The sequence below is a fragment of the Lagopus leucura genome, unplaced genomic scaffold (assembly GCF_019238085.1).
Source record: "Lagopus leucura isolate 7727_CA_CO unplaced genomic scaffold, USGS_WTPT01 Super-Scaffold_806, whole genome shotgun sequence".
NCBI classification, from domain to species: Eukaryota; Metazoa; Chordata; class Aves; order Galliformes; family Phasianidae; genus Lagopus; species Lagopus leucura.
This window is the reverse complement of record NW_024962260.1, coordinates 4,510,785-4,538,633: the sequence shown is the minus strand read 5'-3', so window position 1 is coordinate 4,538,633 and position 27,849 is coordinate 4,510,785. Positions and strand designations below refer to the sequence as shown.

At 44.3% G+C, this 27,849-nt stretch overlaps 3 protein-coding genes across 4 annotated transcripts in view; 2 read left to right on the top strand and 1 right to left on the bottom strand.

The window, feature by feature from the left end:
- Nucleotides 1–178: 178 nt before the first annotated feature.
- Nucleotides 179–4,111, top strand: ARPC3 (actin related protein 2/3 complex subunit 3). The gene is made up of 7 exons (XM_042865665.1): nucleotides 179–261; nucleotides 759–858; nucleotides 1,926–2,002; nucleotides 2,150–2,218; nucleotides 2,470–2,596; nucleotides 3,093–3,187; nucleotides 3,840–4,111. Exons 1-7 carry the CDS (start codon nucleotides 256–258, stop codon nucleotides 3,900–3,902), a joined length of 537 nt encoding a protein of 178 aa, XP_042721599.1. The 5' UTR covers nucleotides 179–255; the 3' UTR covers nucleotides 3,903–4,111.
- Nucleotides 4,112–5,002: 891 nt separating this feature from the next.
- Nucleotides 5,003–14,727, top strand: ANAPC7 (anaphase promoting complex subunit 7). The gene is made up of 11 exons (XM_042865664.1): nucleotides 5,003–5,194; nucleotides 5,680–5,866; nucleotides 6,436–6,555; nucleotides 7,086–7,197; nucleotides 7,430–7,583; nucleotides 7,688–7,830; nucleotides 8,165–8,282; nucleotides 8,614–8,810; nucleotides 9,532–9,756; nucleotides 10,148–10,298; nucleotides 11,122–14,727. The coding sequence occupies exons 1-11, from the start codon at nucleotides 5,094–5,096 to the stop codon at nucleotides 11,309–11,311; spliced, it is 1,698 nt and encodes a 565-aa protein (XP_042721598.1). The 5' UTR covers nucleotides 5,003–5,093; the 3' UTR covers nucleotides 11,312–14,727.
- A 6,979-nt stretch (nucleotides 14,728–21,706) lies between these two features.
- ATP2A2 (ATPase sarcoplasmic/endoplasmic reticulum Ca2+ transporting 2) overlaps nucleotides 21,707–27,849 on the bottom strand; it is a 40,846-nt gene continuing 34,703 nt past the window's right edge. The window contains exons 20-21 of one of the 2 annotated variants that reach the window (XM_042865984.1): nucleotides 27,676–27,796; nucleotides 21,707–22,805 (exon numbers count right to left, since the gene is read on the bottom strand). In XM_042865984.1, the coding sequence (XP_042721918.1) occupies nucleotides 22,792–22,805; nucleotides 27,676–27,796 (135 nt within the window). In that variant the 3' untranslated portion in view covers nucleotides 21,707–22,791. Of the gene's footprint in view, nucleotides 22,806–23,876; nucleotides 27,797–27,849 lie in introns of those variants that run through there. The other variant, XM_042865983.1, reaches the window with a different exon arrangement.

Here is a 27,849-nt window from a genome sequence, read left to right as displayed (position 1 = left end):
TCGGTCTGAATCATGCGACGAGGCAGTGATGGGGGCCCACGGGCCACTGGCTCACAAGAGGGACTGACGGTTCCCCTCAGACGCAACGCGGGGATGGGCGGAGGTCGGCTCTGTGGTTCCCCGTCAGGGAGCGGCTCCTCGGGGCGGTACAGGCAGGCAGCACCGCCCCGCTGCCTCATTTCCTGAAGGAAGAGGAAGGTTTGCTGCGAGCTCAGCGACGCTTCCCTCGCACGGAGCTGCGCCCTGCCCTTCGCCATGCCGGTGAGGGGAGCGGGCAGGGAAGGGGCAGGGCGGGCGCTGAGCGCCGGGGCCGCGCTGTGGGGCCGGGCTGGGGCGACTTCGCGGGTGGGAGAGGGGCTGTAGGCTGGAGCCTCGCACTGAAGAGCGGATCGATGTGTTTAGAGGCTGCCGCCTTCCTCTTTCTTCCTCTTTTTTTTCCCTTCTGGCTCAGCTCTGCCCAGATCCCCCTCCTCTCTGGGCAGCAGAGCCCTCTCAGCCCGTCCTCTTCCACCACCGCTGACATGAATGGTTCCAGGATGGTGCTTTTGTGGTTATCACCAGAATGGTGCTGAGTTACGGAGGGCCTCGTTAAGAAATGACTACTGTTTGTGCAAGGAAAGGTTGCTGGAAACATCACTAACCAACAAAACTCTGATTTGTATTTGATGACACGGCAGAGCTGCGATCAGTCTGTGCCAGCAGGATGCTGGAAGGGCAATTTTCTGCAGCAATAATAACCAGCCTTCCCCCGTCTCTAGGCTTACCATTCAACTTTAATGGACTCAGATACCAAGCTAGTGGGTAACATGGCACTGTTACCCATCAGAAGCCAGTTCAAAGGCCCAGCACCTCGAGAAAGTAAGTTTACAAGAATCTGTGAAAAGCCCTTTGTGTTTCGCTAGTAATCATCTTTCACAGTTTGCTCCAGACCAGGCCTACCAGAGCAGAAAAGTTGTGGCTTAGAAATTGGATGTTTTATAGAGGAAGACAGAATTTTCAGATACTGAAGGGGTGCAAACCATGGAAAATAACGCTGCTATGGTTGTTATCTGGAGCAGCTCCAGGTAATTCAGTTGCTTTAGCGATTAACACTGCCTACAGATGCTATTTTCACACTTCCTCCTGTGCCTCCGTGTTTTTTTCAGCAGGCTGTGAGGAGGACATGGTGGCGTGAACCCTTTGCTGTCAGAGGAAGTGGAGGTTTAGCTGCAGAACTCAGCTTTGGTGCAGTGGCTGAGGATGCTTAGCTGCTGTAAAGGAAGGAGATAGGCAATACTGTAGGGCAGCAAAAATTAAGCGTCAGCATTAAGCATCTCTGTACTGAAGAATTTTACAATCTGCTATGAATTCCCCTTAGCACACGGAGTTGAATTTCCCAGGCATGGTATCTCCCAGTAGTGTGGCAATCAGTTTGAAAAAGAAAATATTTCAGAACTCAAGCAGTCTTCAGTGAAAGAAAGCGAAAGCTGCGAGTCAACTTGTCACTACGTAATCTACCCTTCCTCCTCTTTTTTTTTTTTTTTAAAAGAATAACCAGGAAGGTTGTTTGATAGTGGTGTAAACTTCTTCCAAATATATTTTTGGGTCCTCAGAAAGAGTTTTAACAGCGTGTTCTATACAGTTAAAACTCTGGTGAGTCACTCAACTGGTAGGAAACCGGGGAACTGCCAACCTGCTGCCCTGTGTGAAGTCATAGTGAGAGAAGAAAAAGGGGGTTAAAACTACTAAGAGTAAGAAACCTGAATATTTTGGCCAGAGTTCACCACCAGTCTTTCATATGGGTAAGATTTAGTGTAGTCCTCTGCTTTTTGTAAACAATTTTGCTTTTGCAAGAATTATTGTTTGTGTAGTTCAGTGTGTAAAAGTTATGACCAAATGTGATGTAGCAATGCACTGCTTAATTTTGGTTTTCTTTCTTTTTTTAGCTAAAGATACAGATATTATAGATGAAGCCATCTACTACTTCAAAGCTAATGTTTTCTTCAAAAATTATGAAATTAAGGTAATTTTTTTTTGCAGTAGTTCCCCTCTTATGAGGATATTGTTAGCACAAATTGCATGAACTCATTCCTATTTCAAACTCTTACCAGTTCCATGAAGTCCCCTATAGTCTAACAGACTAGGCTCTGTGCTTACTCTTATTTTGCAGAATGAGGCTGACAGAACGCTGATCTACATAACTCTCTACATTTCTGAGTGCTTGAAAAAGCTGCAGAAGGTAAGGAGGGAATCAGTCTGTTCTGAGGATTGTACTCAGGAGAGCATTTGCTGATATTCACCTTCTCTAAAGGCACAACAAACTCTGTTCACTGCTGTCCCAGTTGACAGAACCACAAATACTTGTGGATCTGCATGGAGACATTGTGTTGCTGTTCTTGATCAGCCTTTATGTTTTAGTGAGCGTTAAAATATTTTACTCCAACGTTTTCATTTGTAACTTTTAATCAATTGTTTGGTTGGTTCTTTCAGTGCAACTCCAAAGGCCAAGGAGAAAAAGAGATGTACACACTGGGAATCACTAATTTCCCAATCCCTGGGGAGCCTGGTTTTCCACTTAACGCCATTTATGCCAAACCTACCAACAAGCAAGAGGAAGGTAAAACTAAACAAAGAACTCTGAAGGCTTCTTTTGGTCCATGCTTTACTAGCTGCATTTTTGTTACTATGACTAGAAAATTGACCCTGAAAACTTCTGGCTCTGTTTTCTGAGGTTTTCTGACCTTAGGGGCCTGATGACTCCCCTTTATCTGTAGATCCAACAGAACAAAGTGATAGGAGTCCGAGTCTGCCTTTTGCATCAATGTAATTGCTAGACAGATTCTATAACAGAGCCTGAACCAACTCCCACACTGGCAAAGAGGAAGCCCAGAATGATGGGCAGAGGTTTAATTGAAAGAAGAAAACAGTTTGGATGATCCATTTCACTGATACAAATATCATAAAAATTCCAAGTATGGCTGTAAATTGAACAGGCAGCCAGCAAGAGCCTACAGATGTGAAAGCTCACATTTTCTGCTTTAAGCAGTGTTTGTCTAGTGCTTCCACGCTCAATTTAGTTTGACTTAATGCTATTTTGTCCTACTGTATTTCAGAGGTGATGAGAGCATACTTGCAGCAGCTCAGGCAAGAAACTGGTCTTCGACTCTGTGAAAAAGTATTTGATCCTCAGAGTGACAAGCCTAGTAAGGTAAGGATTTGGCCTGATCATCACAGATTTAATGGGAGGCTTGGATGTTTTTTCCAAAAGATGGAGAGAAGCAAGAGAAGAGGGTGAAGGATCAGACATAGGTAACTCTGGAGCAGGCTTCCCTGATTTTACCAGGCTAGCAAAACAGAGGACTGACAGTTGTCAATAAATTTCCAGCTGTAACATGGTAAGATGACAAATTCCAATTCAAGTACTTTAAAAAGTGGGGCAGTAATAGGCAGTTCTAGTTTAACTCTTCAAAGTATTGCAATTGTGCCGTTGGCTAGGGACTCTTTTCAAATAGAAATTAAAAGGCATGAGAGATGCTGTTTATATTTCCAGGCAGTTCTGATCTCATTGCTTCTTTGAAGTAGACCATTTTGCCTTTTATCTGGATTTTAAAAAGTAGCCAATCAGTGCATGAACTACCTCCTGATCACGTATTTCATGTGCAAATATGTTTGCATTGAATAATGAGATTATTCAGGCTGATTTAGTTTCAAAGACATAGCTTTCTGATGCAGTCCCTGTTCATTATTATACTGCAATAAATACACTGGAATAGGTAATAAACATACTTTTAAGTCACTATTTCATTTATAAGACAGAAACTTCTTTTGCCTGTTTTCTGATCATGTGTTTTCTCCTGCAGTGGTGGATCTGCTTTGTGAAGAGACAGTTCATGAACAAGAGCCTGTCTGGACCTGGGCAGTGAACAGGCAGAGCAGCAACATGAAGTATTTCAACAGCAAGCTGTATGAAATATTTTGCCTTTGTTTTGGATACATTTTGTACCAAGGAAAAAAGAAAGTGTTTATGAAGAAAAAAGTCAACGAGGGAAGAGGGATGTAAAGTAAAAACATCATTTGAGTACTGTAAGCAAGTATTATTAAGCTGGTGCTTAATAAATGATTCCTAACATGCTGTTTCAGGTGCAGGCTGCTTTATTATCAGTGGCTACAGCTAGCATTTACAGCAGGGCTTTTGTTTAAAGAGAAGTGTTTGTGCCTGGAGTTGTGTGTAATTGCTCTGCTGGCTAGAGTTTTAGTATCATGTTGAGTGCAGTGATTTTTTACTTTTTTTTTCTCCAATAAACTTAGCTTGTAATTAATGTGATCAGCGCTTTATGTCTTATGGTTAGCTTTCAAAGAAATAAAAATGAGATTTTAATGGAGAGGCCATCATGATATGATATTGGCAAATACTGTGTTTGTTTTGAGGACCTGCTGGTCCGAGCCCATTTTGTCTCCTTCGTGGCAGTACTTTCACTGTCACCACACAGCACTAACATGCTTTTTTGTAGCACTCCACTGAAAGGAAAAATTCTGACACGACTGTTTTATCGCTGCACAGGATTAACTCTCCTACAGAGGTACTGTGTGCTTTGTAGTTTACAGCAGCACCAGTGAGGTACTTTCCCCAACTGTGGGCCAGCAGCAGCCTAGGTTTACAGGTCTTCCTCCTCAGCTGTCTTACAGGCACGAGCTTTGCCACCTCACATCACTGCTGCAGCCATCAGACACTAACATCTGTGGAGAAAAGCGTCTGCACTGCTCTTGAGCCTGGACACAACGCCTAAATCTTCAAATACGAAGCATATATACGGTGCTGGGCCAGGGAGGGACGCACCCAGCAGCAGCGCCTCCCTGCTGCCGCACACCGATATCTCACAGCGCCGCTGAGAAAAAGCACCGCTGCGCGTGCGCGGAACCATCGGGGGCCTCGCGGGGCGCCTGGGGCTGCCCGCCTCGCGCCTGTCCCGCCATGGGGGCGGCGTTAAGGCACTGCGCAGGCGCATGGAGGCAGCGGCGCGAGGCCCCCGCCTTGGCGCCATTTTGGAGTGGCGGTGGGCGTCCTGTCGTGCGCCGCGTTCTTCCTTCTGTCCTGTTCTTCCTCCGCCGCCGGCATGAGCGTGGTGGAGCACGTACGGGAGATGGCCTCCGCCGGGCTCCACTCGAACGTGCGGCTCCTCAGTGGGCTTCTCCTAACGATGAGCGGCAACAACCCGTGAGTGGCCCTCCCGCCGCGCTGACGGGACCGGGAAGGAAAAGGCCCCTGCGCTCCCGTTGCTCAGGGCCCTGAGGGGATGAAGCTGTATTCTGTCAGCCCGCCTCTGCCCGCGGTTGGGCGGCAGCAGGGGTCCGCGGCTCTTTCATGGGCTTCCCCAGTGGAGATGCAGCGATTTCCTTCTTTCTTACCACGGGTACTCTGTGTACATCACCGCTCTTCCCCTCATTCTCGCCGTTCCCGTCGTTTTTCAGGGCTTTCCTGCGTCGTTTCGGGTAGTTTTGTGAGGTACTGGTTAGAACCACGGTCCCATTCCGAAATCCTCACATTTCAACACAGCAAGATGCAGCTCTGTAAGGAGCTGTGCTGTTACCTGCATAGCAAAGCGGCAGCAACAGCTCAAAGTTGAAGCTGGATGAATAACTTCGGTCTGTCCGTGGTTCTTAGGCTGTTAGCTGATCTCAGCCTGTCTGCATCTTTTCTAGGGAGCTGTTTTCACCATCTCAGAAGTACCAACTCCTAGTATACCACGCAGACTCTCTTTTCCACGATAAAGAATATAGAAATGCTGTCAGCAAGTATACAATGGCTTTGCAGCAGAAGAAAGCATTGAGTAAAACCTCAAAAGTAAGGCCTTCTACTGGGAATGCTGCATCAGCTCCACAGAGCCAGGTATTTAAAAACTGAGCGGTGTGCTGCATTGTGTATCCCCCTCTGCTTTGGTTAATGTTGAAGATTCAATATTGTAGCATTAGATTGTGGGCTGCCTTTTTTTCCTAAGATGTGTAATTCATGGTTTTGGAAGAGATGAGCAACGTGAGCCAGCAGTAGGTTGCATTTTTACCTTTCTTGCACTAGACATTTTTAACTTACACTAAACATTTAATGTGATGGGAAGTATGGTAATAATAGCAGGGTGGCCCAATCCTAGGCTGCAGCAAATAAAAACAAGCCCTCATGCAGCAATTCTGAATACAGAAACAACAGAAGAAAATCTGCTTACCTTTAGAGGGCCTCCAGTAGGCAGGATCCCCAGAGAGATCCCCTCATCTCCACTGCCAAGCCTTAAATGAGGCTGGGAAGGGCTGGGTTCTGGCTCCGCCCTTTCCAATCACATCCATTGCCTGCACCTGAGCTCCCCTGGGTTGGCCCTGCCTTCCCACCAGTTGTTCAGTCACTGTTTCAGTCTGTGATATAACATTTCCACTACAGTTGTCCTTTAATATTACATTTTATTTCAGTGTTTACCATCTGAAATTGAAGTAAAATATAAAATGGCTGAATGTTACACGATGCTGAAGCAAGATAAAGATGCCATTGCCATTCTGGATGGGATTCCTTCCAGACAGAGGACCCCAAAGGTTTGTTCTGGCAGAGGTTTGTCACTGGCACTTGCTCAGAAGGTAGAAAAAAAGGTTGAGGAAAGCAAACTTCTAATCTATACACACTAGGATAATAAAATCTTGTAGCGGGACCCAACTAGTTGGACTGCACAGAGCTTGAATCATTCCTGCTCTTTTATCAATTGTTACTGTTTAGAAGCTAAACAGAAACATTCCGTGCCTTCCTTCTCTTGAGAGCTTCCATTGATACAAAGAAATGAGCTGAAAGAAAGTTAATGCAGCGGATGTACAGGTTCTTCTCATCATGCTTAAGACACTCGCCCATTTTTGGATGTCACAGTGCTGAGATTTCCACATGCACTATGTAAATGAAAAAATGTAAGTTTTATACTTGGACTCAAGAGTCAATATTAATTCTGTAATCCATGGTAGTAGGTTACAGTGATCTCAAAAGAACTACTCAGAACGGAAGGGAGGGAGACAGCATGCTGGAGGGAGGACAAAGATGTCACCTTATCTTAACAGGAACTCCTTTCTAATTCTTGCAGATCAATATGATGCTGGCAAATCTGTACAAGAAAGCAGGTCAGGAACGCTCATCTGTTACAAGCTACAAGGAAGTACTGAGGCAGTGCCCATTAGCACTTGATGCCATACTAGGTAGGTTTCTCCACACCGTTAGGTACGTCAGTCCTAAGAAGCATTATAATTTGAAGCATGTTTGGGACTGGGTAATTGACTGCCATTCTACGTAATATTTAATGCAAATGTGTTTAATGCAAAAGATAAATTCACAGCAAACTGCTTGGTTGTGCTTCCTACTCTTCAGATAATTTGTAGTAATGATGATTGAAAATGTTTTTTTTATCATTTTGAATACCTCTCTGAACAGGTTTGCTCTCGCTGTCGGTGAAAGGTGCAGAAGTGGCCTCCATGACAATAAATATCATTCAGAGCATTCCAAACTTGGACTGGCTTTCAGTGTGGATCAAGGCATATGCTTTTGTGCACACTGGAGATAACACTAGAGCAATCAATACAATTTGGTAAGAATTGAAAGAGCATGATGTAGTGAAATGCCATAAAATATTTCTTTAATGTTATTTTAATGTCATTACACATAAATAATAGCAATTTATTTCTCTTAAAGCTCTTTAGAGAAAAAGTCATTGCTGAGGGATAATGTAGACCTACTGGGGAGCTTAGCAGACCTGTATTTCAGAGCTGGAGATAATAAAAACTCTATTCTAAAATTTGAACAAGCTCAAATGCTGGATCCTTACCTAATAAAAGGTAAGTTGTAAAGGAACGTTTACCTAGAATAATGACCTGGTAAATTAAGTTAGAGTAGCAAACAAATATTGAGTGCACTATTGAGTATAGTTGTATCTGTCTTTCAATGCAGTTTACATTCAGAAACTGCACACTTAACCAGTTGCTGGTAGTTATGCAGTTTAAACTAAGTGGTTGCATTGCAAGTTGTTTAAAATGGCAGATAGCTAGAAGGTGACACATCCACTTATGGGGTTTGTATATATTAGGAATAGTTTAGTTAGGAAGTTTGAATTTATTGCAGTGAATGGGCTGCCTGTTTCTTGATGATTGACCTTCCATGTTTTCACTGCAGGAATGGATGTGTACGGCTATTTGTTGGCACGGGAAGGTCGACTGGAGGATGTAGAAAACTTAGGCTGCCGTCTCTTCAATATTTCAGATCAACATGCAGAACCCTGGGTGGTGTCAGGGTAAGATGCTCTCTTTCCTTTCTTACCCTTGATTTGAGTGAGGTTGATTACAGCTGATAGAGTGAAATCAGCTTATTGTCCTGTTTTGGAGGTTACTACTCATGAGTAATTATTTTGGTTGGTTTCTTTAAGCCTAAACTGGTTTGAATTACTAAACCTTGATGCATTAAATAGCTGTGATGGTTAATGGGTTTCTTCATTTTCACACAAACATTTACTTCTAACGTAAAATACAGCAGTTACTTGTAACCTGATTCTTCCCTCTCTCTTCTGAGTCTCTGTGAATGTACACAGGCAGTACATGTTTACAATCCATCTTGTCTTTCCATAGGTGTCATAGTTTTTATAGTAAACGATACTCCCGTGCCTTATATTTAGGAGCCAAAGCTATCCAGCTTAATAGCAACAGCGTTCAGGCTCTGTTGCTGAAGGGAGCTGCCCTCAGGAACATGGGCCGAGTGCAGGAAGCAATCATACACTTCCGTGAAGCGATACGGCTTGCGCCTTGCAGGTTGGATTGCTATGAGGGTGAGTGAAACAAAGCTGCTCAGACTGCATTGGTGCAGCACTCGTGGCTCTTATTATTAAGAAAGAGAACAGGCGAGCTCTTTTCCCCTGTTGACTTTCTGACACATAAGTTGTTATTACCCAAAAACCCGCAGAGTGCTGGTTGAAGTAGTCAGACAAGAGATACTAGAGAATGCATGTATTTATAAGAATTATTTTCAGAAAAGTTGTTTGCTTTTAAGTGGTTTAATCTGAATGTAAACAGACTTGGGTGCTTTGAGCAGATGATGACATTCAATGTCTGGTTAGTCGTACCAGGAGCCTCATTTTGTTACACCGTCTCCTAAGTAGGAACAAGTTTAGATGGTAAGCAGTTAAGGAGAAATGCTCATGTGTTTGGGGGAATATGCATTTTCTTATAGAATTAAAAGTTGTATTAACTTGTCTTAGCAAAATAAAACACCTCAGGAGATATACAGAATTAAATAAAAATGGATGATAGTTGTTCCCCTGTACTGTTCATTGGCAGTCTTAAGAATTGCTTGTAGAATATTTCAGCTGTTGGCAACAGTTACATCTGGATGTTCACTATGGTGTGTAGTTTGCCAATGGAGAACTACACTGCAGTCCTCTTGATCCACTGTTACCTGCTTTGCATGGTGATAATGCGAGTGCTGATAATTGAGGAGGGGCGATTGACTGCAGTATGAAATGAAGCTGAAATGCTGTTCTTTATTATCAGGTCTCATTGAATGTTACCTAGCATCTAACAGCATCCGGGAAGCTATGGTTATGGCAAATAACGTGTATAAAACTCTGGGAGCAAATGCACAGACACTCACTCTGTTAGCAACAGTCTGCCTTGAAGACCCAGTCACACAGGAGAAAGCAAAAACATTACTGGACAAAGCACTGACACAAAGACCTGATTACATCAAAGCTGTGGTAAAGAAAGCAGAACTTCTAAGTAAGTTCCTTTTTTCATGTCGACTTTCTTATAACATGCTCTGTCACATACAGGAGTGTTCTGCAGCCTCATCAGTGCAAATAATACGACAGGGATGTTGCACCACAGGGATTTGTCAGTTCTGTTTGGAAGGAGAAAGCACAGGAATTAATTGTACCTAGCAACTGACATTATGGCAGCACTTTCGACCATTGCATACAAAATGTTTTGCCTTCAAAGTATAGGTGTTAATTTGTGTAGCAGTCGTTACTTACAAAAAGTGCATTACTGCCATCCTTCCTGCCAGCAGCTCTGAGGGAAGAAATGCTTTTGTTTTGTGATGCCCTTAGCGTACAGTCTGCTTACTGCTTTACCTAAACTATTAATTGAAACTAGTTTTGCAAATTAACAGGTAGAGAGCAAAAGTATGAAGATGGAATTGCTTTGCTGAGGAATGCACTGGCTAATCAGAGTGACTGCGTTCTGCATCGAATACTGGGGGACTTCCTTGTAGCTGTCAACGAGTACCAGGAAGCAATGGACCAGTACAGCATCGCCCTAAGGTAGGCCAGAGAGCCAAGCTGTAGTGTATAGGAATGAATAACTGCCAAGCAAAAAGCTGAGTGCCAGGCCACTGGTTGATGAGGGCATGCAGCAGGTAGCTTCACATCACGCTTCCTCAAAGCAGACAAACATATGCATCGTGTTCTGATAATGAATTACTTGCACAGGGCTTTGTGCTGAGGAGTGCAAAGTTTAGGGATTGTGTTCATTGCAGACATCACTGGGCATGGAGTTCCTTGGCTGCTGAAGCAACTGAGGCACGGATGTATTTATAATTAGTAATTATATAGGCAGGCTTCTTGGGAGCTGTTGCACTAGAGCAGAAGATGATGTATAAACAGGAGCTACTGTGTAAATTTAAATAGGTAATAAAGAACCTTAATGTTACCTCCTGAAGTTAAGTGTTACTATTTTTTAATTTCAGAAAGTTAAATTTCCCTTAAGTCTAGCCCTTCATATCCTCAGCAAACACACATAACATAGACAGGTCAGCTATTTTTTCCTTGTACGTGATGTGTTTAATCATAGCCATTGACATCATTACTTTGTCATTGCTTTATGATTGATGTGGTCTGGAGGAGCTGACCAACTTTTCTTTGAGAGTGTGGTGTTTAGAAAAGTGCACTCTTGAGGCTCAAAATGCTTTTATATGAGAGTGTAATACTGGTGTTACCATCAGGTGAAGTTGTGCCTACCAGGCTGAAATTCTTGGTGGTGCTAAACAGGAAGTGCAGAAAAAAGTGATAGGTTTTTATGGTAATGTTACAAATATAAGAAAAATAAGTCTTACGGCAATACTTGCTTTTCTTCTCTTTCCCTCAGCTTGGATCCAAATGATCAGAAGTCACTAGAAGGAATGCAGAAAATGGAAAAAGAGGAAAGTCCAACAGATGCAACCCAGGAAGAAGACGTGGATGATATGGAGGGAAGTGGAGAAGAGGGGGACTTGGAAGGCAGTGACAGCGAGGCAGCCCAGTGGGCAGATCAGGAGCAGTGGTTTGGTATGCAGTGATGGCTGCTCTTCCCAGTGGTCAGTTTGGCACATGAACACACCACTAGGGCCGTTCCTTTCTGAACTCTGATATTTGCAGGAGCAGAAGACTTTTCCTTTTTTACCTTTTTTTTTTTTTTAATTTAATAGAACTATTAAATGGTTTCAGTCTACGCATCTCAATGCCGTGAAGATTCTTGATGCTTCTTATTTATTAGGCGTAAGGAATTAACTGCAATGGAAGTCATTGGCATCTTTCATTTGCAAAAGCCTCAATCTGCTAAATCCAGAAGCATTTGAATCTGAAGTTCCTAGAAGCCTGTTGTTTTTGATAAAGCTGTCTAAGCTGCCTTTAGGGCTAAGTGTGCTTTATCAGTCTGTAAATGGTATTTCAGTATGCCCTTGTGAAAAAGGCCTGCTTCCCTTGTTCGTACGCTGCGATTTGGGCTCACACTCCTGCTGAAGTTCTGAGGAGTCACTCGGCTGTGGCTGAAGGCAATACTTTTCTCTTGCTGTGTTGGTTTAATTACTGTCTCTTTGCAAGGCATTGCATGTGGTATAAAGAAGTTTGGTACCCCAGGCAGCTTTGAGCTAGAGGACACTCTTGTAGCTGATTGATTTCTGTATGTACAGAATCAAACCAGTCCTTACTAAACCTTGTAATCTGCCTGTACATAAACATTTCTTTTAAATGCAGTTTACTTTTACTTTGCTTTGTTATGTAAGGGTTTTACAGCAGTGACTCAAAGCACTTCACGTTCTGCATACAGGATGTGTAAGAATTCATCCTGTTCCACTTTGCTGTAGAAATGTTAAATCGTACAAATACGTACCATCTTGTTTTTGTCATGTTTATATACTTCTTTGTCAGACAATATTTGAATTCATGTTATCACTTCAGCATCATCTCTTTGAGGGTGATCTTTGTGTAATCTAGAAATTGTTTCAGTTCTGTGGGCTTGATGTGTAGGAGGAGGAATTACCTCATGCTGTTACGTTTCTTACCATTCTGTTTCCTGAATTATCTTTCTATATTGCCAATTCAATTTCTTTTGTATTTATTGTTCCCACAGTTATGCTGGAGCAGACAGACCTTAACACAGGCCTAAAAAGCAGTTCAGAGTAGCAGCTAACAGAGGAATACCTATTTTGCACAAATACCTGACACAGAACAAGCATCCCCTCACTGTAGGAGTACAATGCCGATAAGGGTAACAGCTCTTCTGTTGTGTTCTATAGATTACTTCTCTTACAGACTATTTTTGAAGTATTTTGCCATGTCACATCCTTACAAATGAATCATAATATTTTATCCATTTAAAAACAAGCAGAAGAGCTGAGTATCTGTTCTCTCTAGAATCCTGGGGGCTTTGGACTTTCCAAAGTGTTACATGGAGTTATGCTTAATTGAAGATTCTGTGGGAGGAACAGAAAAGCATGTGCTGCTATCTTGGTGGTTGAATTGGCATGAGCTATGACTGCTCTGTAATTAAATACATACACTGAACAGCTTCATTTCAGTTACAGTGAACATTCTGCTAATTGCATTCTGGTGTATGATGGAGCAGAACCTTTTTTTAACATGAGGAATTTAACTGTTAAAGGCCTTGCTGTGTGATGCAGTGAACAGCTTTCAGCTCATTACTTATTTTTTTTTTGTAACAGAAAAAAAATACAGATTTACAAGCATATTGAAACCCTTTTTTTCCCTCAGGCTCAAGCTTTCATCAGATCATATTCTATGTCTGAAAGGTAGATAGGGTCAGCAGCTTTCTAGATGTTACTCCAACCCTTCTACTCAAGGGAAGAATGGGCTTCTTAACATTGTTAAAGCAACTAATATTTGACAAGAGAAGTAAATGAAGTATGTGGTGCACAGTTTGAGCTGCTTAGCCTTTTCATTCTGATATTCCTTTAAATCCATCACAAGCTACAGGTAAGAACCACCAGTCTTAAGCATTTCTCTGAAATGATGTTTGCATAGAACAGGAAATCTGAGAACCACAGTTTTACTGAATCATCCTGTAGTGTCTCTGTTGATTATCTGATGAAGTGAAGCTGAGTGTGCTGCTAAACAAAACCACAGAACATCAGTGTGCTTATGTGTAACTTCAGCAACTAAATTCAGGTACACTTAAGAACACCTTAGGAGAGCTGTAAAAATAAGAGTTATATCCTTGCTGCTTTGTTTTTCTCAGAACTTTGCTTCTTACTGAAAGCTTCAGCCAAATAACACAGATCAGTATTGTAATGTGATGGAAAGTACAGCAATCGTAGGTAGGTAGCACAACCCTACGCTGCAGCAAAGGAAAACAAGCCCAAATGCAGCAGCCATGGACACAGAAACAAAGCAAAACTGCTTACCTTTAGAGGGCCTCCAGTAGGCAGATCTCCAGAGAGATCCCCTCACCTCCCCTGCCTTAAATGAGGGCTGGGAAGGGCTGATCCTGGCTCCACCTCTTCCAATCACATCCATTGCCTGCACCTGAGGTCCCCTGGGTTGGCCCTGCCTTCCCACCAGGTGCTCCATCCCTGCTTCAGGCTGTGAGTCAGCATTTCTGCTACAAGTACTTAAGAAATGTTTGCATTATGGTTACATGGCTTGTTATAATATTTGTTGTTAATGGTACTGCATGGGACTGAGGAACTTCAAGGTTACATGTGCTGAATGCATTTGATATTGTATAGATAAACATACTTCGCACCAGCTTCAGTAATCCAAAGGGATTCTTGTCTGTCAATGAGCCTTCGTTAATTGCTTTAATTTTAGAGTCTAATCTCTAGATTTGCATAGATTTTGTGCTCTCAAATTCATTTACTGGTTTTCTAGTTTAGGGACCAGAACAAGTAGTCCCTAATAAGTAGTTGGCCTCATTCTGTCCATCAGTCATAGTGCACCCTAGAAGAGAAGATAATAAAGCCACAACCAGACATTCCATCTGTTAGATTGTAATGTAAGCTCCCAGAAGTGAAGCAATACTTAGGTGACACCAAAAAGCAGTTGACATCCAGTTGTATTCTGCAGCACTGCTGTTCTCTGGGGCTGCGTAAGGATAAAGAGACTGTGCTTGAAATCCTGACAGCTGGGTTTGACTTTGAAATGACAGACGTCATTAGCAGGTTTTGAATTCTGTCCTGCTTTATGGACAGAAAGACACAGAAGTGTCGTCAGGGGACAAAGTTTGTTCAGACCTAAGGCCTTTATATAGACGTGTATGGGCTAAAAGTCTTAATTTACCAGGATCTAAAAGCATCGTGCACTGATGATGCGGCTACCAAACATGTGAGTATTGCAGCATGTGGCTTGGCCACGCTTTCTGTGATGTGCTGATAGCACTTGGAATGCCAACAGCGTTTATAATTCTGATGTCTAGATCTTGAGAATCTGGAATTGCGAAGTAGAGATAATAAAAGGAGCTGAGGACCGCCAGCCAACAGATAGTGTTCCTGTTTGAAGTGCTTTTTCTTCTTAAATGAGTGCTGATGATGGAGATTATTTTGGATTAACTAGGGCTTTTGTTTTCCCTTGAGTGATTGTTTTCCTCATTGGTTCTGTTTTCTGTAGTGATCCTTCTATCCTTTCCAGGAGCTCAGTGATGCAGAAATGGATCCCTCCAGAACAGAGGCAAGAAGTATTTTTTATTCAGCAAACCCTGCTTTAAAATCTGCATGTCAGGAACTGCACTGCTACTTTTAGATCCCCAAACTGTTTGCACACATCAATATTTTGACAGGATGACAAAGAGAAAGAAGGAAAAGGAAACTGATCTCCAAACTTCTAAAGCCCTTTGCCTCTCCTGGGAGATGGTTCAAAGCAGGGAAGCAGTTTTAAACGGAGGCTTTTGCAATGTAAACATCTGTCAGTGACCCACCACAGTGAAAGCTTCCTCTGCACATTCCACGCAGAGCATTAAGCAGCCATTAGCATTAAGGTTAGCAAAGCATGCGCACGGCTCTAGACAGTAAGTGAAAACAGACTGTTCTTTCTATTTTGCATCAACGGTGGTGAACGTGGACTGGCCAAACAGCTTCACTTGATACACACAGGAAATCATTACACTGCAATTTCCCACATGAGCAGTTTGCTCTTCATTGAGATGTTTCACCACAGCCTTAAGCCGCAGCTCCAACACAGCAGTTCCACAGCATCACAGCTCCCAGCCTCCTCCTCGACATGCTCAACATGCCTTTTGCAGGGCCACGAAGCAAACACAGAAGGGCTTTAAGAATAAAGAGTAGCATTAGAAACAAACAAAAGACAAAGCGAAAAAGTTTTGCAGTTAGAAAGATAAAGTTGAATGAGAGAGGAATATTGCTGAATATTGCTGAAGGAAGCTCAGGATTCAGTTCCTGTGTAAGAGATACCTAGTAGAATATTCCTGCATAACATGGAATTGCAATAGCAGACATAACCCTGAAGATTTCCTTACAGCTGGATCCTAGGGTCGCATCTCCCAGGAGAGGCAAAGGACTTCAGAAGTTTGGAGATCAGTTTCCTTTTCCCTCTTTCTTTTTGCCGTCCTGCTGAAGTATTGATGTGTGCAAACGGTTTGGAGATCTAACAATAGCAGTTTAGTTCCTGACGTACAGATTTTAGAAAAGATGGAATTTTTTACCTCTGTCCCTTCACAGACAGCACCATTTCTTAAGGGAGCACAGATGACATCAGTCCTGCTCTGCGTCCTGCCTGCACGATGCTGGACCAGTGTGCGGCATGGCAGGAAACAGCGTCCTTGCATTCTGAAATCTGCCTTTGGACACTTCAGCTGTCTGTTTTTTTCAACTGTCAGCTGTGTGTTTCAGAGCACAGTGAGCCTCAGAGTGCTTGTGCAGAGGAAAAAGGAGGGAAAAAAGCCCACATTCTGAGACTGGGACTTGATTTAAGTTTCTGAAATATTTACAGAGAACAGAAAGTCCAGTTACATCAAAGTCGCCTGACAGGCGGGCAGCAGCAGCGTGCTTTGCTTAGCTCACAGGGGGTTTGGCGACTTGAAACGTCTCCCAGTTGGGCTCCCCTGGCTGGGAGAGTTCAGCAGTTGGCAGAGGGGTGATGCTTACACTGGCAGTTGATCCGAGAGCTTGGGTTGAGCTGGCGGCACAAAAGGCCCTGCTCCTCTGTTGGCTGGAGGGGTGGCACGTTGCCCCCAAGGTCGTTAAGATGCCAGCCCTTTCCCTGAACTGTTTAACAGATTGTTGTTGTTCTGCTTTTAGACTAATATTTATTGTATAATATTTTGTGTTCTTCCTTGTCGTGCAGTAGTTTGATGTGTTGAAGCTGGTAAGTTGGCTTCGTCTTGTTGGAATACTAAGCAGTTTTCCAGGAAACTGAAGCATGATGACATCAGTAGAGCAGCAGTCTGCAGATATGAATCTGCTTTATACTGGTCTGTGTAAGCTGCAGTGCATATGGTTCCTGAAATAAATGTTTTAAAGCCTGGGAAGGCAGCAAATAGCTGCAGTCTGCAACCGAGGAGCTTTTTCAGCTTTGGGGTCCTAGCAGTCAGACAGAACTGGAAGATAGGCTCAATGTTTGTGTTTCCTGCTTAAGTCCATCGTCAAGGTGAGAAGGAGGCAGTGTTGTGTTGACTGCCCTGCCCCGTCAGTCCGGTGGACCTGTGTGACCTAGAATGCAGGCCACTAACAAACGTGCACAGAACACACACGTTCCTGCCTCCACTTCAGTTGTCTCCTCCGCTGAACTGTCTGCCTGTCTGGTGGAAAGCTGGCATTATTCTGAAATCTGTATATTGGCTGAATTCTAGCTGACCTGGTGCCTGCTGGATTCTGGTGTTGTTACTGATTGTTACAAAAGGAGATACGTTGTGGAGACCGTCTGTAATCTTTCCTCAGCTCCTCAGAACAGCTTTTAGTGTGTAGGAAGGAAGGGGAGTCCTGCTAACCTGTGTCTGTGCTGCAGGGGATGCTGTGCTGAAATCCAGCCAGTTCAGTGAGGCTGGAGGATTCTGTCAAGTGTTCACTGCCCTTATTGCAATGTTGGGCTTTAAGTAGTTTCAAGGACCTTCCACCCAGTGACACTCCAGCCTTGGAAATATCTGAGTTTTTGCAAAGGGAGTTTAACTCTTCCTCGGCTGCACTTTGTTTTCAGCTTTTGTTCTTGCTGCCTCCGTTGCCTGAAAAGAGTGAACAGGAAACAGACTGCTTTCATCTCCTTGGTGCCATCATCGGCCATCCATGCCGTGAATTCTGATGCTTCATATGATAAAAAGAACATGTTTTATCTGCATGAAGGGAAATGTTGCCTGGACTCTGCTCACTGCTGTTGGTCTCCCCTGCCCTGAGGGGAGGGATGAGTGTGAGTCCCATGTCCAGCCCTTAGTGCCCATCTTAGTGCCCACCCCGTGAGTACTGCCCGTTCACTGGGATGTCAGCATGGGGAAATGAGTGGCCTGTGGGATGTTGGCAGTGGGGCTTTCATTGGGATGGAGTGTCTTGTGAGGGCTTTAAAGACAAACGCCAGTTGTCCAGGGGAGGAGAGGAGCTCTTAATCCTATTATGCTTTAAAAGCGATGGGAGAGCAGCTCTGTTTTGTGGAAGGTTGGATGGCGTTAATGTTTCAGCCTTCATCTGCCAGATAAAGGCCCTCCTGGTTAAAGGTGGGAACTAATGTGAGAGTGGAACCTGAGTAGGTGCAGGGAAGAGCTGAATGTTGAGCTGGTCTCACCAGCGCGGAGCTGAGTATATGCAGAAAGGCAGCATCACATGTGAGAGCAATTCCAGGAAGAAAAGAGAAGGGAGTCTGTGCTCCAGGGTCAGCATCAGCTTGAAAAAGGACTTTTCCAGGATTTGAGGTGCTTGAATTTTATTTCAGCACAATTATTAGCTCTTTCCTTCCATCCAGACAAAGGGAACATCTTGTTCCCCACTGCTGTAGCCAGCCAGCTGCAGCTCTGGCCTTTCCCTGCTACATGTGCTACTACAGATCTCGTGCTGTGCAGCATGCACGTGCATCCTCCAGGCCAGTTTTGGCACTTCACATACAACTTTTTGCTCTTTTATTGCGGAATCTGATTGACTCAATGCTGCAAAGTCGGTAGGAATGTCTGCAGTGTGGTTCTATAATTGTGGAAGGCAGAAAACTTGTTAAAGCAGGTTCAAGGTGCTTTGGGAGCTCGGCCTTGTTTTCCGAGAGGCCAGCTACAGGCTGTGTGCACTGTCTGATGGATGGAGTCAATGCCATGGCAATTTCCTTCTGGTTTTCTTTTTCATCTGCGAAAGGTTTGGGAGATGTGTTCAAGAACAGCACGGGTTTTGGCAAGCAGTCTGTAATGAGTCAGTAATGTCTGACTGGGGCTGAGGCTGCAGCACCTGCCTGTTGTTCTGTGGGTGTGTGGCTGTTGTGTCATCAGCTCACCGAAGGTCCAAAGCCTACATGGTGGGATGTCTGAGAAGAGGCGGACAGAGGCTCAGGCGCTGTGGTGGTACAGGATTTGGTGTAACTCATCTCCTGATACAGACAGCATCCTCTGTGAAAGAGAGTCCACTGCAGTATGGTGGGATGAGGAAAATCAGCACAGAATTCTTGGGAGGAGTTCCATCATAACAGGGTCTGGTTTTGGCATGGCAGCCGTGCATCAGCCAGGCTGTGGGCAGTGGGTTTGATCCACCAGCAGCAGGACACACCTGGATGAGCTCCCTGTGCGCCCGTGTTTCACCTGGTGAAGGTTATTCTCATACCTCAATGGCTGTGTCTGGAGGAAGGCAGTGATAAGAGAAACTTTTATGTTATGAAATCTGTCTGGGGCGTCATGCCTCGCTGAATACAGGGGAGGGCAGGAATAAATGCAAGACCGACACGCTTGGTGTTTTGCAATCGCAGCGTGCTGGAGCTGTGTGACTTGGTTACGAATGCATGAGCTGGTTGCAACTTGATTGTTAGCCTCCGATGTTATCTTACCCCAATGGTAAAGCAGTGTTCTTTGCCTGCCTCTGTAGGAAAAATTGACACTGCCACCTGCAAAAATAGCATGGGTTTATAGCAGTCCAGGCTTATCAGTTTGTGGCTTTTGTTGTTGTTTCGGGGCGTTATTGCAGTGATTATGGTTGCCTCTCTGTCTTGCAGAGCTTGACACACCAGGTAGTTCCTGGAGGCTGACCGTTGTTCAGGAACAAAGCTGGGGAATTTTCCTTCTCTGGAAGCTGGTGAGTCAGCACAATCCACTGGTGGGATGATGTGCAAGTGAAAATTGCACTGCCTCCACAAGACCTGATTATAGAAATAGAAATGGAAGTTTCTAGATGCTCTTGTGACACTGCACGTTTCTCTTAAGCTGCTCCAGGAGGCTGATGGGGTAACACCCACATGAATACAGGTCCCACAGTCTCTGTTTAAACAAGAGCAGGGACTTGGCCTTACCCAGCAAATAGCCAGTGCCTGCTACGAGGTGAGAGAAGGCTTCCGTGCCCTTCCCAGCCTGGTGACTGCTGGTGCTCAGCGAAGTGGGCTGGGTTTGAAGTGGCATCTTTCAGCAGGAGTCTCTTGGTTCTGCTGCTGCTGGTCAGGGTCAGAGAGCTCTGCTGCTCTGCCACAGGCTGCTGAGGAGCACGGCCCCTCACCCCTGAGGTGAACTTGCGGTGCTCCTTCAGCAGGAGTAGAGCTAACCTACATCTTTCACGTCAGCCTCTGCTTGCTGCTCTTCATGCTGCCCCACTTCTCTCTCTGTTTTGTGCAGTGTCCTACAGTGTGGGCTTTGCAGAGCCTCTGGTCTCAGCTGCAGCTTACTGCTAGTGAGGTGTGCATGGATAGCCATTAGGTTTGCTCCCTATTTATTGTGAAGCTTTGTTTGGGGGGCTAAATAAGCTGCAGCAGGCACAGGTTAGGTTACTGAGGAAAGGGGTTGGCCTGTGGTGGGGATTGCCTAAAGGGCAGCTGTGTCTGGTCAGGGATATATGGTGCTCCAACAGCATTTACTGTAGAGCTCTTAAACTGTTGCAGGTGAATCGTTCCAGTAAAAGGTCTGCAGGAGCAGGAGGGGGGCTGCCTGCTTTCTTCTGCTGCTTCTGCAGGCTTGGCCTGGGGGTTTTCCTGAGGCTTTTTCCTCACCAAAATTGTGAAGCAAATCTGCTCTCTCCTTTACCAAATGCTTTACTCAGTTCTCTCCCACAGCTGCGGAGGTGGGCGTGGGTTTTAATCTCACACAATTCAATTCACCTCAGGGTAAAAATGGGGCCATTTCTGCCCCCTGTGCTGTGTTTGATGCAATGCGTCTGTGATGCCTGAGAGCTGGGGGAGCTGGGGGTGCGGGCCCACCCCTGCACTGCTGTAGGGCCAGGGTGTCACAGGGAGGTGAGGAGGGGGAAGGTGAAGCTGTTCATCTCAGCATCTCTTCCCCCATACTCTCATGTGTGAGCACTTAGCAGTGCACTGAGCTGCTCCGAGTTTTCTTTGCTTGTAGTCCACTTGGACTGGCTAAGCCTGCAGATTAAAAATGTTTAAAGAGTTTGGTCTTTGCAAAACTAGACTTCAGCTGCCTTTAGCTGATGGAATGAGCCTCATTTTTCTCATGCTTTCCTTAAAGCCAAGCTAGAGGTGTTGAAATGAGGTGCTTTCTTCCACCGTGGTGTGAGCAGATAATTTCAGTTGTTGAACTCAGGTGTCTGCGCACAGCTAACAGGCACGTGCTGCTGCCTTCTGGTGCTGTGAGGAGCAGAACAGCTTGCTGGGTTGTTTGGTGACAGCGCTGCAGTGCGTGCTGAAGCCAGCCCATAAGTAAGGCAGAGGGAAGAGCTGCAGCTGCAGATAAGCACTGAGCGCTGCTCTCGGCTCTGACAGCTTTGGCCCAGAGCTTAGGAGCAGAGCTCAGCTCGCTTAGAGCAACACTACCATAGTAGGAAGCAGCCCAGAAAAGCAGTTCAGCGCCATGCATCAGCGCAGCACCCAACATCATATAGTGGAGCTGAGCAGTGGAATTCAGCTTTAGTATTTTTAAACCTCACGCTGTTGTTTTTGAAGGGTCTCAGCCGTCACCTAATTTGGATAACGCTGTGCTGCTACCACAGCCCAGAGTTTAAGAGGCATTACATTTAATTTAAAACACATTACTCGCTTTTGAAGTTGCTTATTTAGAGAGGCTCTGCCTGTACCCTCACTCCCCTCCTCTTACTCCAAACAAAACTTAGTTTATGAGATTTAGAGCAGAGCATCAGAGGACACTTGGCAGATGCAGCTTTTATCCCTTGAGTGCTTTAGTCTTGCTTAATGCTTAAGGAGGTCTGGGAGCCTGCGGGTGTGAGCAGGGTTTGGGAACAGAAAGAGCCCCAGTGCAGCTGAGTGCAGGCTGGCCAGTGCAGGATGGAGCAAGCACACAGGTGGTTCATCTTCCTTTGGGAAGAAAAAGCCAAGCAGCTGCGAAGCTCTGAAAGCATTTAGAAAACAGAAAAGGACAAAAAATGAACGTGTAATTGGGAAAGAAATGTTTATTTTCAGTTTATCAGAGGGATTTACAAACAATGGAGCATTTAAAAAAAAAAAAAAGAGTGATCAAACTACTTGACAGTGTCCCTTAAACACACACACAAGCCCCTGGGCAGAGGAAATCACACCAGCGAGGAGGTCATAGTGCTGGAAGAGCAGCTGGCATCTGCATAGTTCTAGAAGGAAAGAGTGCAATGCTGTTGGTGTGAGTTTGTGCCATCCGGCATTAATGTCAGAGCAGCTGAAGGACGCACGCACGTACCTGCAGAACACAAAGTGCATCAAATAACACGCCAGGTATGTATTGTAGAATAAATTTATTTACCTGATACAAATGAAACTGGGTGTGATGCTTCTTACTGTCAGCATGGAAGTAGACAACTGATCTTATTTACAGCTTCTAAAGGTCATACATGCAGTTGTGGCAACTGGCTGAGTCGTTTGCTGCTGTCTAGATGAACGCATCACGATATTTTGTATTGCACCAACATCTGTCTCACTGCCTTAGATTTAAATAAGTTACATTACAGTGCAAAACAGGTCGATTTGCACGCGTGATAAAAAACCCAAAGTTATGAACTGGAGGCTCACAGTTTAACATTCAGCTGTAGTCTTGTCCATGAATTGTATAAATAGGATCGCATTGTACATCAGCTGTATAGAGCAGGATGTGTGATGATACAATACAGGTTTGTCCACAACCCAAGGCATGCATTAACCCAAAATCATACATTGTATAAACTGACATTTTACATACAGGAATATGGAAAATCGGCTGACAGCTCAGCGCTTCTCGTTCAGGGATAAACAAGCTCTTCTCCATGCAGCACAGAACCCAAACTTCTCTGGAGAGAGTTTCCAATTCTGTAAGCTATATTGCACGTTTGTACATCTGAAGTCCTACTGGTACCACACATTTCTTCCACAGAGAACACAATGAGCTTTGTTTTGAGGGAAAGCAAAGAATCTTTACACATGATACATGCAGCAGTTTTGGTAGATGTGTTGCTAAAAACACATGCACGTAACAAAACAACCTCACATTTCTGCAAAATTGTTTAGGAAGCGATTACTCCAGTATTGCTGAAAAGGAAAGAAAGAAAAGGTATCAGTTAATGAAAGGATGAACGCTAAGTACCGTTCTAAAAGCAAGACTAAGATCTACAGTGACAGAAGAAAGAATGTTAAGTCTGATAACCAACTGCTCTGTCATTGAAGGGACACTCTCAGGTTACTTGGTTCTGAAAGCTCGACTCAGCTCTCCTGAACGCAGCAGAGCCGCCTTTATCAGCAGCACAGGGCAGCACTCCCTGCCAAAGGCCGCAAAGGGAAGTCAGGGGCGTTTGGAGAGCTCCTGTGCTTCCCTGCCTCACGTCCCGCTTCACTTCTTACTTCCAAGTTCTCCCATTACACAGTCGGAGCTTTTTTCTCCCCCAATCTAAAAATACCTTCAAGGTGTTGTTTTTTTTTTTCCCCCCCCTAATTGAGACATTATATTGCAAATTCAGCCCAGGAGTGACCTAACAATGTCCCTCTTTCAAGCTTGGCAGCTCGTTCTGTGAAGCAGTAGGAAAGCTTTAAAGAAGTCATTAACTAAGCAGATTAATGTGTAGGCAAAGGGTAGAAGTACAACCCAGCTCCGGGCGTACTTCACCCCGCACCACAGCACCAGGTTGGCCTTGTGTCAGGAAGGAGGGTGTATCTGACTGCCTGGGACTGAATGCTGGCTCTTCAAAACTCTGCTTCAACACTAAAATTTAGGTTCTCCTGCTAGGATTTGAGAATGCATGATATTAATGTCATTAAGGATGTAAATAGCAGAGATTAGGGAAACAGTTAATGGTTAGAAGTGCAAAGAGGTAAACAAGACAGGTGCAAGAGACAGACAGGTTTGTATCAGTTTTACCTCCCTTCATCTCAGCAAATTCAACAGCCTTTAAGCAGCTACCAGATACATTCTGTGCATCAGCTGTGTTCTTGGAACTGTGACAGAGGACTGCTGTACTGCATTTTATCATCAGATTAAAAACTCATTTTCTTACCATTAGCTTTTTCCAGAATGGCCCCTCTACAACCACAAGTTCCGCAGCACTCTGACAGACTGGTGTGTATTTCTGTGCAGCTTCTTTCATACTGAGTTGGTGGGGTTTGTTGTTTTTGCAATAATGCTTTGGGCAAAAACCATGAACTAATTTCAGTGCCTGGGCAACAAAAAGGCACAGCTAGTTGAGGAGCTCTGAAGTGGGACTTGGAACCACTCACATGTGAAAGCCAAGAGAGCCCGGGGCACGGGGAAGATAAAAGCTTTTGTCTCCACGCTGCTGACACATGACTGCAGCTGCCTGACCATCATCTTTGCTCTGATTTGGACCAGCCCACAGAACACTGAATTCAGGAGGAGCTGCTGTCATAGCAAAACCCACTGCTCCCCCAGCACAGGCCTGCAGCCTTGATGCTCCGTGCACCATCAGTCACAATGGATACTAATCTCACACCCCCCCAAAAAAAGAACAGCAGCACTAAGAATGCTACAGAATCCAGAAGACTGCAGAGATGAAGCAGCTCAGTGAGATGAGAGCACAGGGAAACAAAAGGTAGGAAGTCACCTTCTAAAAATAGAGTGAGATAAACCAGATACCTTTGTGTTTCTTCTACCTACATAAGTGCTTCTGTTAGCACGCTCACAGGGCTCACACTGCACCAGGAGTTCCATTCCTGTCCCCACGTGACCCCAGTACCATGAGGAGGCCAGAAATACAGGACAAGGAGACTGAGCATAAACTTCAGTTTTGAGATGCTGGCTACTAAGTCTATGCTAAGTCCACGTCAGCCTGGCACCCATCTTATGGCCGCAACACTGGGAAAGCACAAGTACTGAAAGCAGAGTGACACTGCCACTGAATGGCATTAAGAGCTGATCACAGGGAAACCTGCTGCTCCAGCTCCACACGGAAATCCAGACAGGAGCAGGAGAAAGGCAAGAAAAAGCACAGGTAGATGAAGACAGCCTGAACAAGCTAGGGATATTCTAACAGAACTGGGCTCCTGAGGCTGCAGGTGCCATCAGAGGGATAAATGCCACGTTGACCCACCAGCTGCCCAGCTCTCAAAGGTAAACTCCAAGCAACAGAAGGCTCGAAATACAAGTGGGATACCCCAAGTTAATTGCTATGAGAGCTCTCAGCAAGCTTTGTCTTTGACACACAGCTCAGTGTGTAAGACAGAGATCCTGCAGAAGGTGTTGAAAGACCAAATTTAATTTCTCCAGCCATTTTCCCCTTCAGCTTCTCAGAGACAGGAAGAAAGGCATTAGGTAGCAGAATTCTCAGGAGCGTGGGCACCGTGCTGGGAGCACCTGCCAGTGTTCTTTAAAACAATGATGACAACACCTGTGATTTAGGATTCCTTCAGACCAAAATAGATGCATGTGACCTGTTGGTTTCCTGTTTCAGGAAATAGGCAAGCCTTACTGCTCATTCAATAGTGATACAGCACCTGACTGGTGCTGGCCTTATGGTAATGCACAACATCCAGGTTCCTGCCACACTGAAGGGAGCATTCAAGGGAGATCAGTGCCTGCAGTCCTGCAGAACACCTACTTTATCAGGTCCGTGTCCCCAAGTCACTTCAGCATCAGTGAAAGGAAGTCAGTATTTCTACAAACAGCAAGTGTTTACAATGCAGTGGGATTTCAAACAGGTTCTGTGTATTTTGGGGTTAGCATGTATATTTGAAGGCCAAAACCTGAAGGATTAGCTGTGCTCACTGGATTCCAGCTGGCACCAGCAGAACATGGCTTTTAACTACCATTTTCCTCTGTGAGGAATAAGAAAGCTGTTTGCATTGGATTATTAAAGTCAAGCCAACACAAGATAACACAGCACCTGCTACTCCACAAAAGCACAGCGACCCCAGTACAATTTTCAAAGCCTATCCTGTTAAGCCAAGCCTGTTCTGTCTGATCGTGTGACTGTGGTTCAAAGTGTTTCCAGGCTCTGGAAACAAGCTGTTTTTGCAAAGAGGAGCACCTGCACATCCAGCACTGGGATTAGCAATTAGAAGAGATGGGCCAGTCTGCTCTGAGGGGATTCCCACGTTTCAGAGCAGGAAAAAGCTTAAGGATAAGCCAGCATTTGACCACAAGGGATCTGGACACTAAAAAACTCATATAAACAGCTGTCACCTGTCTTCAGTAAGAGGTTTATCCAGTTTTATCTCCAACTTAAGAGCAGAAGCTAAGATCACGGAGGTGCTAAGGCTTATCAGTGCTACAGCGTAAGATCTAAAATATGCCAAAACAAAAGCAAGCTCTTTACCTTCAGAATCAGTAAGTGGAGCTGCACACCATAAGGCAAGAGTCTAAAGTGGTGATAATAATGTAGCACAGCAGAATTTGACAAAACACAGCATGGGAATGAAGGAAATTACTATTTATTCTTCAACATGAATACAGTATACGCTATTTTACAGCAAGTCACCACTGGCATGGTGAAATGGAAGAGAAATACTCACTTTAGTCGATGAAAGTTGGAAGGCATTGGAGAAAAACACCACAGTTAGGACTGTTAATGACTTACACGTTGTTGGTACAGGACTGAATTTGGAAACATGCTTTAACATTTACCGTAATAATGAAGGTGGTTAGTGCCACATCAAATAAAAATAGTTCTATACAATATGTTCAATTTGGTCATGTGCTATTTACAGATTTTACAAAAAACACACACGAGCTTGTTACTTCAAGTCAGGCTAACAACAGGCCAGCAGAGCAACTCCATGTCCACGACGTATCATTAGTGCCCTAAGTGTACTCAATCCCATTTCTAGCTATGCAGTGCAAGTTATTTTTCCAGGTCTTATTACAAATTTTGACCTTAAAAAATGGTGGGGGAGAAACAATCTGACACATAAGGTATTAAAAAAAAAAAATAAATCAACTGAAACCCTCTTTTGGAAATAAAACAGGTTGTGTCGGTTAAAAAGGCTTGGTTTAGATTGAAGTCGACCTCCCTATCCCTGCATCACGGGCAACGCTGGCAAAACAAGGTCTCTCACAATAAAAATACAATAGACACTTAAATAAATAATCTTTTTTAAAAAACAAAAACCTGTGTGTGTTGAGTATGGAAGAACCCCAGCAGGCTGCACCTGGAATGGCATTTTCTGCACGAGCAAGATCAGGCATACCTCATACAGAAACCGGTGTAAACAAGGACAGTCAAGAACCCAGAGCAAGGGAGCAGGAAGAGGGGAGACGAGAAGAAATGCTGACCAAGGCAGCAGCACTCTCTACCCAGTGCAGAAAGTTTGGCTTATGAATAAAATAAAATCTGACCGTATGACAAATTAAGTCTGGATGACCATGCAGAAGACAAACAGTTACATGCTTTTGTTTTCTTTTTAGTTTTAGACGACACACATTCATTCCCTAAAATCTGCTGCCAATTTAGTTTGATAGTGTCCGCTGGCTCAAAAGAAATTTGTTTTTTTTACATGGTGAATGAACTATTGAACAGAACGCTGTACATGCTTTTCATCTACAAAAAAATATTTGCATAAAATAGTGTTAGTTCTCTGTACATGTCAATGGACACTTTAACTGTGTATAAAAGAGGAATATATTGCCCCCACTGAAGAAAAAAAGCAAAAAAAAAAAAAACAACCAAAAACTAGAATATGAAACCTCCATCACCGGCAAATATGTTCATGTGAAAATTCAGCAGAAATAGACAGTTGCTCTAAACAATAAAAAAAATTGATTAAGTTAAACTTTTTCTTTGAATGTAGAACTGTCACCATGTCAGTCAAGACCAGAACATATCACTAAAGTTAGTGTCTGTGCTGTAAAGCCAGATAACCAAGGGCAGGGTAATGAACACAAAGGGCCAGGAAACTCCTTCGGTGCATGCTGACAAAGAACAGGGTTTGGTGGCAGGCCGCACACTATCTTTACCAGGTTCCAGGTAGTTACGGGCCACATATTTAAGTGTTTCATCCAGCAGAATGACAGGTAGTGAAATTTTCAGTACCATCAGCCACTGCGTCACATTTAAAGGCGTGATCTGGAAGATAATCTGAAAGAACAGCCGAGCATTACAGCTTTGCTTCACCTCGGCCCTTGCCTTAA